This window comes from Cloeon dipterum, chromosome 2, assembly GCF_949628265.1.
Source record: "Cloeon dipterum chromosome 2, ieCloDipt1.1, whole genome shotgun sequence".
Lineage (NCBI taxonomy): Eukaryota > Metazoa > Arthropoda > Insecta > Ephemeroptera > Baetidae > Cloeon > Cloeon dipterum.
The window spans coordinates 18,269,542-18,283,340 of record NC_088787.1 but is presented as its reverse complement, the minus strand read 5'-3'; the positions used below and the strand labels follow the sequence as shown (position 1 = coordinate 18,283,340).

At 42.7% G+C, this 13,799-nt stretch overlaps 4 protein-coding genes across 4 annotated transcripts; all 4 read left to right on the top strand.

Annotated features, from left to right (window-relative positions):
- Positions 1-68: 68 nt before the first annotated feature.
- TTLL1B (Tubulin tyrosine ligase-like 1B) lies at positions 69-3,362 on the top strand. Its single transcript, XM_065481129.1, has 7 exons — positions 69-262; positions 316-381; positions 448-810; positions 870-1,071; positions 1,766-1,996; positions 2,777-2,886; positions 2,948-3,362. Exons 1-7 carry the CDS (start codon positions 156-158, stop codon positions 3,099-3,101), a joined length of 1,233 nt encoding a protein of 410 aa, XP_065337201.1. The 5' UTR covers positions 69-155; the 3' UTR covers positions 3,102-3,362.
- Positions 3,363-3,613: 251 nt separating this feature from the next.
- Positions 3,614-7,360, top strand: LOC135937846 (elongation factor 1-alpha). Its single transcript, XM_065481128.1, has 5 exons — positions 3,614-3,728; positions 5,044-5,406; positions 5,477-5,644; positions 5,769-6,593; positions 6,688-7,360. The coding sequence occupies exons 2-5, from the start codon at positions 5,083-5,085 to the stop codon at positions 6,757-6,759; spliced, it is 1,389 nt and encodes a 462-aa protein (XP_065337200.1). The 5' UTR covers positions 3,614-3,728; positions 5,044-5,082; the 3' UTR covers positions 6,760-7,360.
- A 640-nt stretch (positions 7,361-8,000) lies between these two features.
- On the top strand, positions 8,001-8,843 carry LOC135937505 (palmitoyltransferase ZDHHC15-like). The gene has a single exon (XM_065480656.1). It carries the CDS (start codon positions 8,001-8,003, stop codon positions 8,841-8,843), a length of 843 nt encoding a protein of 280 aa, XP_065336728.1.
- Positions 8,844-10,539: 1,696 nt separating this feature from the next.
- Positions 10,540-13,496, top strand: ninaB (neither inactivation nor afterpotential B). Its single transcript, XM_065479994.1, has 9 exons — positions 10,540-10,823; positions 10,939-11,053; positions 11,208-11,354; positions 11,907-12,199; positions 12,258-12,469; positions 12,521-12,697; positions 12,751-12,978; positions 13,043-13,141; positions 13,195-13,496. Exons 1-9 carry the CDS (start codon positions 10,688-10,690, stop codon positions 13,372-13,374), a joined length of 1,587 nt encoding a protein of 528 aa, XP_065336066.1. The 5' UTR covers positions 10,540-10,687; the 3' UTR covers positions 13,375-13,496.
- Positions 13,497-13,799: the final 303 nt, after the last annotated feature.

The following is a 13,799-nucleotide window of genomic DNA, read 5'->3' as shown; positions in this document are numbered from 1 at the left end:
GCTAAATAATGCAGTTTGTGCGTAGGTGCAGAGAGTAGAGGCGACATTGAGCAATAAAGTCAAAAGTTGCCATGGCAACGAGCAGTTGTTGGAAATCTTTTTCACGCTGTATGTAATCAATAGAGAAGGAATCAAGAATTTCAGAATATATTAAAATGAGAGTAGCATTTTGCACCGATTTGGAAAAATCTGTCCTCGTGAGCAATTTCGAAAAACGAGGATGGATACAGGTCGGCCCTGACGAGGACTGGAATTTTTACTGGTAAAAAGTTCCAAAAATTGTCTTCTGATTTTTCAATTAACCTATCTTTTTAGGGCTGGCACGATAACTTGCCGTAACATTTTCAGCGTCGACAGCGGATACCGCATGAATGATTTTCAGTATTGATTTAAGACTATCTTATATATAGACCAAAATTTACTCACGACCGAAATCTAATTTCAAAGGGCCATCAACCACTTCCCAAATCACTACGAGCTGACCCGCAAGGATTTGTTGATAAAGAACATCAAAAGGTATCGAAAAGAGCTGGAAAGGGAGGGCAGCCCCTTGGCCGAGCGGTCCGAGACGGGGCGCTACCTTCATTTGGATTTCGTGCCAATAACTTTCATCTTACCTGCCGACTATAACATGTTTGTGGAGGAGTACAGGAAAAGTCCCCTGAGCACGTGGATCATGAAGCCTTGCGGCAAATCTCAAGGCGCCGGAATTTTCCTCATCAACCGCCTGTCAAAACTGAAAAAGTGGTCGAGGGAGAGTAAAACGCCTTTCAACCCAGCCATTGCCAAAGAGTCTTACGTGATTTCCAGGTTTCTACTGAATTTATTGACGGTGTGTTTCTTACAGTAAAGGACGGAAATGATTCAAGGTACATCGACAATCCTCTTTTGATTGGTGGAAAAAAGTTCGATCTGCGGCTTTACGTGTTGGTCACGTCATTCAGGCCGCTCAAGGCGTACCTCTTTAAGTTGGGTTTCTGTCGATTTTGCACCGTAAAATACGATGCGGCTGTCCAAGAGCTGGACAATATGTTCGCCCACCTTACAAATGTCTCTGTCCAGAGACACGGGGTAAATTTTGAATTTAATACTTTCTTCTTTATCACTAAAAACATTTTTTCCCCAAAATTAGTTAGATAGCTTTTTTATTTGAAAACTCTCCAACATACGTCGTTGAATTTAAATAATCATAAATTGACTTGCAATATTTCAATTGTTTTTATTCCATTTTTTCTCAGCAACGCAATATAGAAAAATGGATTCGTCGATCTCTAAAATCCGAAGAGAAAAAATATTTGATTATGTGAAGTTTTTACTCCAACAACAAAATTAAATTGATACAGCGCAGTAGTTTTGAGATCTATATAATTTTTATTATTGCAATAAATTATTGTTCTCCAAAAGCTAAAAATGGTGTTGTGATAAAATATTGAATGTTTCACTTTTGCAGTCTTAAGGGTCAAACTGACTAATAATAATAAGTTTCTCAAAAGAAGAATTTAAATGAAGCCAATGAAGTTAAAAATTTCAAATTTACCCACTGGGAAATTTAAGAAACACAAGCCAAGGCCAGTGGGGCAAAATTTTTAAATATTAAATAGGACAGTAAAATCTCAATATATTTTTCCAAGATTGTACGGCTAGGAAATTAAAGATTGAATTGTAATTCAAAAATCTCCGGATTTATAGAAAAAAAAATATATTGATTTTTCTTCCCCCCTCTCTTTAAAAAAAATGCTTGTACAAAAATGCAACCTGTTTCCAGGGTGAGTACAACAGCATGCACGGTGGCAAGCTGAGCGTGCAAAATTTGCGGCTCTACCTGGAGAGCACGCGGGGCAAGAGTGTAACCGAACGGCTTTTCGCCAACATTTCCTGGCTGATCGTGCACTCGCTGCGCGCCGTGGCCTCCGTGATGGCCAGCGACCGGCACTGCTTCGAGTGCTACGGCTACGACATCATCATCGACAGCAAGCTCAAGCCGTGGCTTATCGAAGTACAAAATAAGCAAAAATTCATAAGATAAGATACCCGCGCACACCACATTTTATCTGATTTTTATGGAGTCGAGATAACACCACTGTTGCACATGCCATGCAACTTTTCCCGTTTCATTGCGATATTTTCACCACGCTTTAGATAATATTTTTGTTTAAAATGGAAATATTTTTTTATTTTGCAATTTTTCTGGAACTAAAAATTCTTCTTAGAGAGAAAAAATTAAAATCATGGGAATACTTATGTTTCCAGATTTTTTATTTGACAATCAGTAAGATCAGGACTCATTCTTTAAAAACACAACGCGTTATAAAAATATTGAACATTTTTTTTTTCTTAAATTCGGATTATGTTTACTGACCAAATTATTTTGTTCTTTTTTTTAAATACGTCTCATGCCGACACTGAGATTTTTTGGAAGCCTTAGTAGCACACGTTTTAAAATTTTACGCTCCGATTGCGCAATTTAAGCACGATTTTAACGAGTCCAGTGGAGTCCAGTATCAGAAAAGGGAGAGTACGCGAACTTCGTGTCTCAAAGAACAATAGAAAAAAGGGGAAAAGAGTGAAACGTAATGCGAAAGATTAGAGACGTGATGTATGATGCCGTTTTTGAAACGTGATACGCGGTGCATTTTTTGTGATGTTATTTTTTAAAACAGAACCGCAGCAGGGGCAAAAACAGGCAGGCGCACAGAGGTGTTTGCGTAGAGGATCAAACTGGCTTTGGGACATTTAATCCTCGACGGAATAAAAAATGCATTAATCTTGCTTTCAGGTGAACGCCTCGCCATCTCTCACGTCGACGACTGTGAGCGACCGCATTTTAAAGTACAAGCTCATCAGCAATATTTTGAGCATTGTTTTGCCACCAGATGGAATGCCCGAGTAACTATTCACACATTATTATATAGAATTTTTGAAATATTAAGCAATCAAATAAATTCAGTGTAAGGTGGAATAAAACTCCGTCGGCGGAGGCGCTAGGAAATTTTGAGCTGTTGCTAGATGAGGACTTGGCTGCTCAGGACGACGCTGGTCCTTCATCGTCATCAAGCCATGGATCTGCCAGATACGGCAGACCTTCAAATAGGTGGAAATAAAATATTGGGTTGCCGTTTTTTGCAATTCTTGCACGTGCAATTAAAACTAAATATGAAAAATCATTTAACTTGTACAATTTTTCATCCTTTAACTATTTACGGTTTTGGAATATTGCCATGAGAAAATTGCAACAGAGGAAGAATCGAGGTAATAAATAATATTGACAACTTGCAATATTGTACCAAAGCAAATAAAAATGACTTCACCATGTCTGTTATAATCTATTTTGCAAACTGTCGCGTTCCAATAAAAATTATTGCTTTCAATTCAACCATTCTTATTTTGCAGCACTCTCTGTGTTTTACCCTATCACGTGCTCTAGTAAAACTTTTAAACATTTGAAATATTTACCGCCTTTTTAAGTAATCGCAGACTAGTGAAAAAACCATCCCTATACTCAGAAGCTATAAAATTAAAAAGTACGATAAATCTAATTTTGATATTAAAATTAAAAATAGTTTATTTTCAAGACAAAAAATCTGGAAAAGTGGGCGGCAGGTGGCTGTTCGGGTGGCTTCGACACGGAAGAGGGGGAACCTTGTGTTGCGTTGTGTGACCCCCGAAGCGACTCGTACTTCTGACGTATCTCGCTATTGCTCTATCTCTTTGTGCTTTGGCAGCGGAAGGTGAGTGTCTCTGGCTCTTCGTGCTCCGGCCGAATCCGTATTTTTCCTCTGATTTTACTAGTCATCAGGTTTTGCTATTCGTTTCTTTCTATTCTTTGGCTGTCGTTTAATCCATTTCGCTTCATCGTACGCCCGATTTTTCGGCCGAACCGATAGATTCGGCGCCGACAAAACTTAACTTTGACCGGCGTGGCCGCATGGCTCTTCTCTTCTTAACCATTCTGACAGTTAATTCCTTCTCGGTTTTCGTTTACAAAATTTGTTAAATGTTAGTGTAACTAATAGTAATTCGGCATGCCGACGGTATTTTGAAAAATATAAAATTAATAACGGTTTTTGCGGCACGAAAAAAAGCCGCTTCGCTTCTTGGCAGCCACATTGATTGTTACGGCAATCAAATTTAATGGTTCTTTCTGAATTAGTACGTCTCCAGTGGCATAAGAAATTTAATTGCATTCAGTATTGTTACATTTCAAACTTTCAATAAAATCTTAAAATTTTTATTTTTGAAATCTTAAAAGAACGTAATTTTTCCACTTGCACGGTCGTAGGTGTGTTCTTGGCCATGAAACCGTTCCCCCACGTAAGCAATATTTTTCGGTACACTCAAACTTGAAAATATTGTTTGTCCAATTTCAATGATTAGTTTTTCCTTTTAAATTATCTTATTTCCTCACTTGAATCAACAAACTTTTGGCTCGTTCTCAAACCACATGTTAGTAAACGCTCGTGTGCTAGTATGTTCCATTGTATGCTTTAATTGCATTCAAATTAACCGGTTTACTCTTAAATTCCAAGATTAGTTGATTCCTTAACGATATTCGCTTTTGCATCCGAATTTTATTAATTATTCTTCGAGAAATAATCAACTCAATCGTTCCCTTTTTGGCCTCGTGTTCGCGGCAGCTGCACCCTCTCTGGCCTCCTATTAATTCGCTTGTGCCTGCTGCAACCCTGGTCAGAACCCTCCCTCTCGAATTTTCTACTACTGGGCTCCACATTTGCAAAATTCCTGTCAATTTGGGTGCAAAATGCAGGTAAAAAATAAAAAAAAGCACACTGGGATAAGCAATCGATGATGTAGCAGTGACGTTGCCATTCAAGATGGCGTCTTCCCGTAAGGAAGCCCACGGTGTTCATCCCGGCTCCTTTCTCGCACGCGGCCGAGCCAGTTTCTCGCGTCTCGCCGCCATCCGTGCATAATTTGATTTTCACCGATGCTCGAAGCGAAACCTGATGCCTTGCAAAACAATGCTATCTCGTTATTTTTTGTACACGCCCGACTGACCCCGGAATTTTATATTCTTGTTCACAGTCTTGACGAACTCGCACCAAGTCTCACATCTCTCTAAACATGGGCAAGGAAAAGGTTCACATCAACATCGTGGTCATCGGCCACGTCGACTCTGGCAAGTCGACCACCACCGGACACTTGATCTACAAGTGCGGTGGTATTGACAAGCGTACCATTGAGAAGTTCGAGAAGGAAGCCCAGGAAATGGGCAAGGGTTCCTTCAAGTATGCCTGGGTACTTGACAAGCTCAAGGCTGAGCGTGAACGTGGTATCACCATTGACATTGCCCTGTGGAAGTTTGAAACCGCCAAGTTCTACATCACCATCATTGACGCCCCAGGACATCGTGATTTCATCAAGAACATGATCACTGGAACCTCCCAGGTGCGTTTATTTTTTTTATTATTTATTGGTTTATTTTTGAACATAAATTGATTGACACTTCTTTTCTCAGGCTGATTGCGCCGTCCTGATCGTTGCTGCCGGTACTGGTGAATTTGAAGCTGGTATCTCCAAGAACGGACAGACCCGCGAGCACGCTCTGCTTGCCTTCACCCTTGGTGTGAAGCAGCTCATTGTTGGTGTCAACAAGATGGACTCCACTGAGCCCCCTTACAGCGAGGTGAGTTAATTTCTGTTGTTGCAACCCCTGAAAGTCATTTATGACTTATGACGAAATATTGTTGGGAAATCCTCACTAGATAATTATTATGATGCTAACGTGTTTTTTTTTTGTGCAATTTCAGTCCCGTTTCGAGGAAATCAAGAAGGAAGTCGCCAACTACATCAAGAAGATCGGTTACAACCCCGCCACCGTTGCCTTCGTGCCCATCTCTGGCTGGCACGGCGACAACATGCTTGAGCCTTCCGAAAAGATGCCCTGGTTCAAGGGATGGAAGATCGAGCGCAAGGATGGCAATGCTGACGGCAAGTGCCTGATTGAGGCTCTGGACGCTGTGCTGCCACCCTCCAGGCCCACCGAGAAGCCCCTCCGTCTGCCCCTGCAGGACGTCTACAAAATTGGCGGTATTGGAACAGTGCCCGTCGGCCGTGTGGAGACTGGCGTGCTCAAGCCTGGCATGGTCGTCACCTTCGCCCCCGCTAACATCACCACTGAGGTTAAGTCCGTGGAAATGCACCACGAAGCCCTTCAGGAGGCCCTGCCCGGCGACAACGTCGGTTTCAACGTCAAGAACGTCTCTGTCAAGGAGTTGCGTCGTGGCTACGTGTGCGGTGACTCCAAGAGCAACCCTCCCAAGGGTGCCCAAGACTTCACTGCTCAGGTCATCGTCCTGAACCACCCTGGCCAGATCTCCAACGGCTACACGCCTGTGCTCGATTGCCACACCGCTCACATTGCCTGCAAATTCTCCGAGATCAAGGAGAAGTGCGACCGTCGTACCGGCAAGACCACTGAGGACGCACCCAAGTCCATCAAGTCTGGTGATGCCGCCATCGTCATCCTGGTCCCCACCAAGCCCATGTGCGTCGAGAGCTTCCAGGAGTTCCCTCCTCTTGGTCGCTTTGCCGTGCGTGACATGAGGCAAACCGTGGCTGTCGGTGTCATCAAGGTGTGTATTGTTACCTTGATTAATCCAAATTGTTATTATCATGTTACCTTAACTCTTCCTATTGATACTAATGAACTTCAATTCTGTGTTGCAGAGTGTCACCCCCAAGGACCTTAGCTCTGGTAAGGTCACCAAGGCCGCCGAGAAGGCCCAGAAGAAGAAATAACTAGCTGAGAAGCCAGGCACGGTCCTGTCGTTAAAGCAGCAGCGACAAACAAAACTTTCAACATCAGAAACATCCATCAAATCTGGCATAGCGGGGAAGCCACCACCTTTTCTTCCGGGCCTGGGTACATTTGCAACAACGGTACCGCAACCTCTCTTCAGGGCACCCCGCCCTACTAGCAGGGTCCGCTTCAGATGCAGCCAGCCTCCTCTCCCTCTTTCTTCGATCCTTGCCCTCACCCTGCTGCTCCTGCTTTTCCTGTCCAAATGGCTCCTTAAACACTGTTGCCATCGCAAAGAATTTCGGAGGAAAGGCTGGCCAAACAGCTTATACTTCTATTTTAATGTATACCTGACTTAAACAGTTTGTGTTGTATCCTGTCATGTCGGCCACCCTGAAGAGAGGCTTGCAAAAGCCAATTGCATTTTGATTCATTAATCGAAAAATTTGATTTTTTAAGTTCCATTATTAAAAAATCGAAGAACAATTTTTTCTTTTCTTTCCATTCCTGCACTGACTACAATTATTTACTCTGTTAAGTAACCTTCATTTTAAGGCAGGTAGAAGGTGGATGCGATGAATAAAAAGCATAAATACTCAATATTAAGAATTTTGATTGACTTCTAACATTAAAAACAATAATTTATTTTTAATTATTAAGAACAAGTCATTGAACACAAATTATTAGGAACTACGATAGATAGGCGCACATAAATGTGCAGTAGAAAATGAGTTTCGCATTGATTCGATTCGCGACCGAGAGGTGGCACACCAAATGGTGGACTTCTTTGGCTGGAAGAAAATAGACTAATCGCCTGACAAAGGGGTGTTGTTTCTGAGCGGTATCAAAAAACTCGAAAAGCAACAGCATTGCGTGCTGACCCTTTTTACTGATACCGAGATGTTTCGCAGCTAAAAGTTTCACACTCGACACGGCCCTCGAGAGCACACGCTTGCCACCGAGCCATGGAAGTGACGTTGAAAATAATCAGGAAGCTGGTGCGCATCTGCCGGTGTGATTTTGTCGGATTTGCGGCCGCCGTACGTGTCTCCGTTGCTCTCGCAAAATGAAAGCAGCTCACATTCTGGCCATAAAATTACGCTACGATCGATGCCCCTGGGAGCAACTAAAACCGCTTCTTTGCACCGCCAGATCAACACGTACACACGGAAAAGCGATTGCTTAACCTATAGGGACAGCCCCGATTGAAATTTATTCCGACTGAGAAGAGAGAGAAAAAATGCTGCCCGTGCCGGCCGCTCCGCGGAGCGGCGGCGTGATCCGTGGCCGCCGCTGGGTGCTCGTCCTGCTGCGTTCCGTGCCCTTTGTGATGTTGCTGTCAACGCTGGCCACCGTGGTGTGGACAGTGCAGGTGCTGTGGGCGACCGGCGCCACTTGGCTGTTCGTCTACTACCTGCCGGTGGTGGTGCAGGTCTACCTGAACTGGGCGGCGGTGCGGGTGTCCCGCGACCGCTTCGATGTGCGCGAGGCCACCGGCAGGTCGGCGGTGGTGCGCAACGGCACGCTGCTGCAGCGCACCTACTTCTGTCCGCGATGCCGCGTGGACACGAGCTACGAGTGCCGGCACTGTCCGCTGTGCGAGGCGTGCGTGGCGCAGCGCGGCCACCACTGCTTCCTGCTCGGCACCTGCATCACCAGGTACTCGATGAAGCACTTCATGGTCATCTGCGTGTACGGCGCCGCCGCCTGCTTCTTCAGCGGCCTCACCTTCCTCTCCGACTGCAAGATGCCGCGGGCCGTCGTCTACCTGGCGCCAGTGGCGCTCGGCTACTACCTCTCGGGCGTCATCAGCTTCTCCAAGCTCGTCTACTCGTTCGTCATCAACCTGGAGCTCAGCAGCGGTCTCCTCATCGTCGGCTTCACGGTGCACCACCTCTTCATGGCGGCCGTCGGCCGCCTGCCCTACTGCAACCAGGAGGACGTGGAACGCGGCTCGTGGCGCAACCTTGTGGAGCTGTTCGACGGGCCGCTCGGCTTCCTCAACTTCGTCGTGCCTTTCTCAGCGGTCGCCAACAAGAGGGTCAACAGCAATAAGCTGCAGAGCTACAGCAAAAGTGTTTAAATTTTTTTATCCATATTAAAGTACATTATTTGAAACGTAAACGCATATTTACGGAGCCGCGTATATAATTGAGATTTTTGTGCCTCGAAAATGAGGGTGCTGTAAAATATAGTTGCAGGAAGGCGGTACTTATACAATTCAATAGTATATTTACACGTTGAGTGGGATCAAGTCAATAGAAAGAATTTTGTGATAAATTGATATATGATATATTCGACTAAGCCGCGCGCACGTTTGTTTTGTACTTAACTTTTATTTCCGCTTTTTGAGGACACGTTTTTTGTGCACGATACCATTAGCTGTGACGGTAGAGAGAAGCCAAAGAAGTGTTTTTCGTGGTAGCGCTTTTTATTACCAAAATAAGAATATTTCGGTCGCGTTGTTGTTATTGTTCGTTTACAACCCAAAGTTAAGATAACTTTTGCAAAGAGCGCAGTTCCTAGGGTATAATGAGTATAATGGCCAGATGTATATATACATGTATCAGCGCAATTTGCATAGCCAATTTTCCTGTACTGTGTTAGGACCAATTTATATGTGTACAAAATTCATTCAAAATAGATTGGATCAAAGAAATAAAGTTGAACCGTATACAAGAGTTACTAGTTTCATTGCCAGTTAAAAGCCGCAAAATTCTCATAATTAATTAAGTGTTGCATGAAATACACATTTTAAATTGATAAGCATTTACTAGATTGAAGAAGTGATAAGCCCTCATATACTCAAACAACCGAAAGGGGTGGCACTGAAATAATCTGAAAATAATCTTAAATAGTTTTAAATGAATTCATTTTTCTTTTTCGTTATGACACATCAGATATTTTTCAGATTGTATTTTTTAATTTTTTTCCGTGAGCAATATAATTGATGCATTAAAAAAACAGAAATGTTATTGAAACAAAAGGCACCAAAGAGTGCAGGAAGCCCGACAGTAAATTGATTTACACCTGATGCTAGTCCACCGGATATTTCATCAGCTCCAAATAACCTTCAACACGCTGACACTCATATATATATATGCCTCTTTCTAGAAAGTATAGATTAAGTCCACAAGGAGAGTATCTACGTAACGAAAACATTCTCCTAACTCTCTTCGCATTTTGTTTCTTTTGTTACACGTGCAAAACGAATAAGAAGAGATAATTCAGAATTTTTAAATAAAAATTTATCCCATTTTAAGAAGATAGAGATTTAGAGAGGACGCAGGTTTGGACTCTGCTGCGATGCTCACCATCAAGAAAGGAACCTTTGAAAACATACGCATAATGTTTTTATAGCAACAAATAAAATATTATTGCCGTCACGAAAAGTTTCTTCTGTGCATGCGACCCTAACGTAACAATTGAAACATCCCGTCACGCGACTATTGATTTTTCCTTAAAATTACTTATCCTGGGATCCACAACGTTTTTGATCCCAATTAACAAAATTGCAATTTGTCATAAAAAATGAGTAGGATATGTTATTAAATCCTTTATAGAAAAATGAATGGTTGAAATATTAGGCAGTAAAAAATAGGAAACAATTTTGTTAAAAGTGTGTGTACGCGCGTCCCCTTAAATCGCTTTTCCCTTGAGCAACGTCAACACTCTTTTACATCAGTCGGGGTCTGAATGGCAGGAAAACCCACATTATTGTCAACAGACACGTGCTCAGTCACGAGAGACTTGTAAAGCTTCACCCCCGTCCTGTCTTCTCCCACGAGTTTATCTCGAGAGCAGGGTGTGCGAGTGCGCCACCATGCCTGAATGAAATAAAGCACGTAGACACAAGTTTCAAATAGGCTCACCTCCAGGCGGACCGGAGCAGTTGGTCTCAGCGCCCCGCATCCAGCTCATGTCAACATGCCGACCTCCACGGAGCAAACTCCTGAAGCTGTCGACGGAAGAAGTGTCAGCTTTTATCCCAACTGCGACGTTAGCGTCTGGCTGCGTTCGTGCGAAAATGAAGTGCCGGAGCCTATCGAAGGAATTTTAACGGGTAAATATTGACATTGTCGATTGTATGCTCAAGGGAAACATCCGCTTGGAATTTTTAATTGAGCAGCCCCTGCCTGCGAGTCTTTAGAAAATCAATTAAATCATCCCCGTTGCAGGAAATTTGCCGGTCTGGCTGAGGGGTTGTTTGCTGCGCAACGGCCCTGGCAGCTTTAAAGCGGGAGGAGATGAACGTTTCAAGCATCTCTTCGACTCCTCAGCATTGATCCACAGGTACAGCAGTTGTTACGTAATTAGCGAATTAAATCGAAGACAAACATTTTAAGAGTCGGACGCCTGCAGAAAACGGAGCTAGGCAACCGGCAGGATATGCGTGTCTAGCGTGTTGCCTACATTCACTCTGAATCGCTCATTTTTTGTCGCATAGATTCTGCATCGACAGCGGCAGGGTTACCTACCAACGCAGGCTGCTGCGAACCAAAGCGTTCCAAAGAAACCACGCCGCTCAGCGAATCGTGGTGACGGAATTTGGAACCAAAGCTGCCCCTGACCCTTGCCAATCAATATTCCAGACGTAAGTCGCAAAGCAAAATTAAATAAAATTACATAAATTGTTTCTTTAAAATATTATTAATTGCGTGAAATAGTGCGAGCAATTTTTGGGGGTTGATTGCGGTCCATTCGGATTTGGAAGGATTGCGAAAGCTTTCCGATTTGCTACTTGCTGGTTTGCACATTTCCAGCAAGCATGAATTAATATAACGGGACGAATATGTAGCGTTTCAATAATAATAATAATAATAATAATAAAACGGTGCGGGAGCAGTTACACGAGAGGTGGTCCTTTTCTGGACTGGGCTTCCTCCAGTGAGGCCCGTGTTATTAGTTCGCGATGTTATTGGGACGCAGAGTTTTTTGCGGGTTGCTCAATATCAAGGGGTCGCCCATTTTGGAAAAGGTAAAAAATTATATTAATAAATATACTATCAAATAAAAATTCACTAAACCCAATCAAAAAGTAACCAGAGCAGCAAAAATAAACTTATTGTTAGCAATGCGTATTTTGAAAATTATATCATTTTTCAGCCATGTATATGATTACTGAAAACAATTATTTATCCCTCAGGGTGGCTGCGATTTTCCAGCCGGGAGAGTCTCTGTCTGACAACGCGATGATTTCAATATACCCCTTTGGCGACGAGTATTACGCCTTCACCGAATCTCCCATTGTGCACCGCATCAATCCATGCACACTAGAAACCAAGGAAAGAATTAATGTGTCGGATTTTGTGAGCATAGTCAACCACACGTCGCATCCGTTGGTGATGCAGGATCAGACCGTCTATAACATTGGCCTGCGGGTAACCGCATCTGGGCCGCGATATCAAGTTGTCCAATTCAACCCCACCGATAAAAAAGGTGAGATATTATTTTTAGTTCAAGCCTTTAACATTTAAAAAAATATTTTTTCTACAAGGCGTCGGAAAAATGTTTGAGGAAGCCTCTTATGTGGGCAGCGTGGCTGCTCGGTGGGGCTTAAACCCGTCGTATATGCATACTTTCGGCATTACGGAAAATTATTTCGTTATCATCGAGCAACCACTGACCATTTCTGTGCCGGCGATGATTAAAAACACAATATTGGGAGAGCCGATGATGGCCAACATGAGATGGTACCCTAATGAGCAGGTAATTTATCAAAGTGACGTAACTTTCGACAATTAACAATAAATTCTGTAGACGTTCTTTTATCTGGTGTCGCGGAGGACGGGCCAGCTAAAACACACGTTCGCCTCAAAAGCCTTTTTCTACCTCCACACAATAAACACATTTGAAGAAAACGGAACGTGCGTCGTCGACATTTGCTGCTATCAAGACCCAGCCATGATCGATTGCATGTACGTCGACTCCATGATGGTATGAGGAGAAAATTAAATCGACGTGCAAATAAACAAACGTCGTTATTTTAGGGAGCGCAAACCAACCCCGACTACGCGGCGCTGTTCCGTGGGAAACCAATGCGATTCAAATTGCCTCTCGATTCGGTCAACAAAAGCGAAAGGATGAATATCAACCCTGAGCTCCTTAGTAACTTTGGCTGTGAAACTCCGAGGGTGCACTTGGAGCGGTATTTGGGAAAATCGTATCGCTATTTTTACGCAATTTCCGCCGACGTGGACCTCGATAATCCTGGGACTGTAAGATGACCGAATTAAAGTTTTAATTTACTTTATTGACTCTTAAAATTGTAAACTTTCATAGATAATTAAAGTGGACATCGAATCAAGAGAATCGAAAACTTGGTGCGAAGACCTAGTTTACCCAAGCGAGCCTATATTTGTCCCTGCACCAGATCCACAAGTAATACATTTTCTTATTTGCATGCATGTTGAAATAAATAAATGTTTCCGCAGAGCGAAGACGATGGAGTTATTGTGTCAGCAATTGTATGGGGCGGACAAGGCCGAGAAAATCAAGCAGCGTTGCTGGTTTTGGACGCGAAAACCATGAAGGAAGTGGCGAGGTGCACATTTCAAACTGAAGGACCAGTCCCGAAATGTTTGCATGGATGGTTTGCAAAAGATGTTGTTTGAGACCAAGAACCTTGCATTTAATTTTTATTGATTTTTATACTTTCTTAAGTCTGATAAAAGTAATGTTGTTAATTTACTGTAATTAATGTGCATTAAGATAAAGATAAAAAATGTTATCAGCTCTAAAAATTCCTGCATTTTTTATTCCAGGGAATTTATGGAACTATAAACGACACTTAAACTTGAAGTAAACAAGATAAATAAAAAAGGGGAAGAGCAAGGGGCGAAGACTTTGATATTTACTTTGATAGCTATAAGCTATAATCTTCAAAAATATAAGAAAAGGAAAGGGGGTAAGGCTCAGAGTGTATAAAACAACTGAAACCAAAGCATTGATAGACGAAAAGAGACTTGACTATTTATATTTCTCTGGAATATATCGAATAAATAGCAAATATCCAAAACTTCAGTGTTCTATTCCCTTC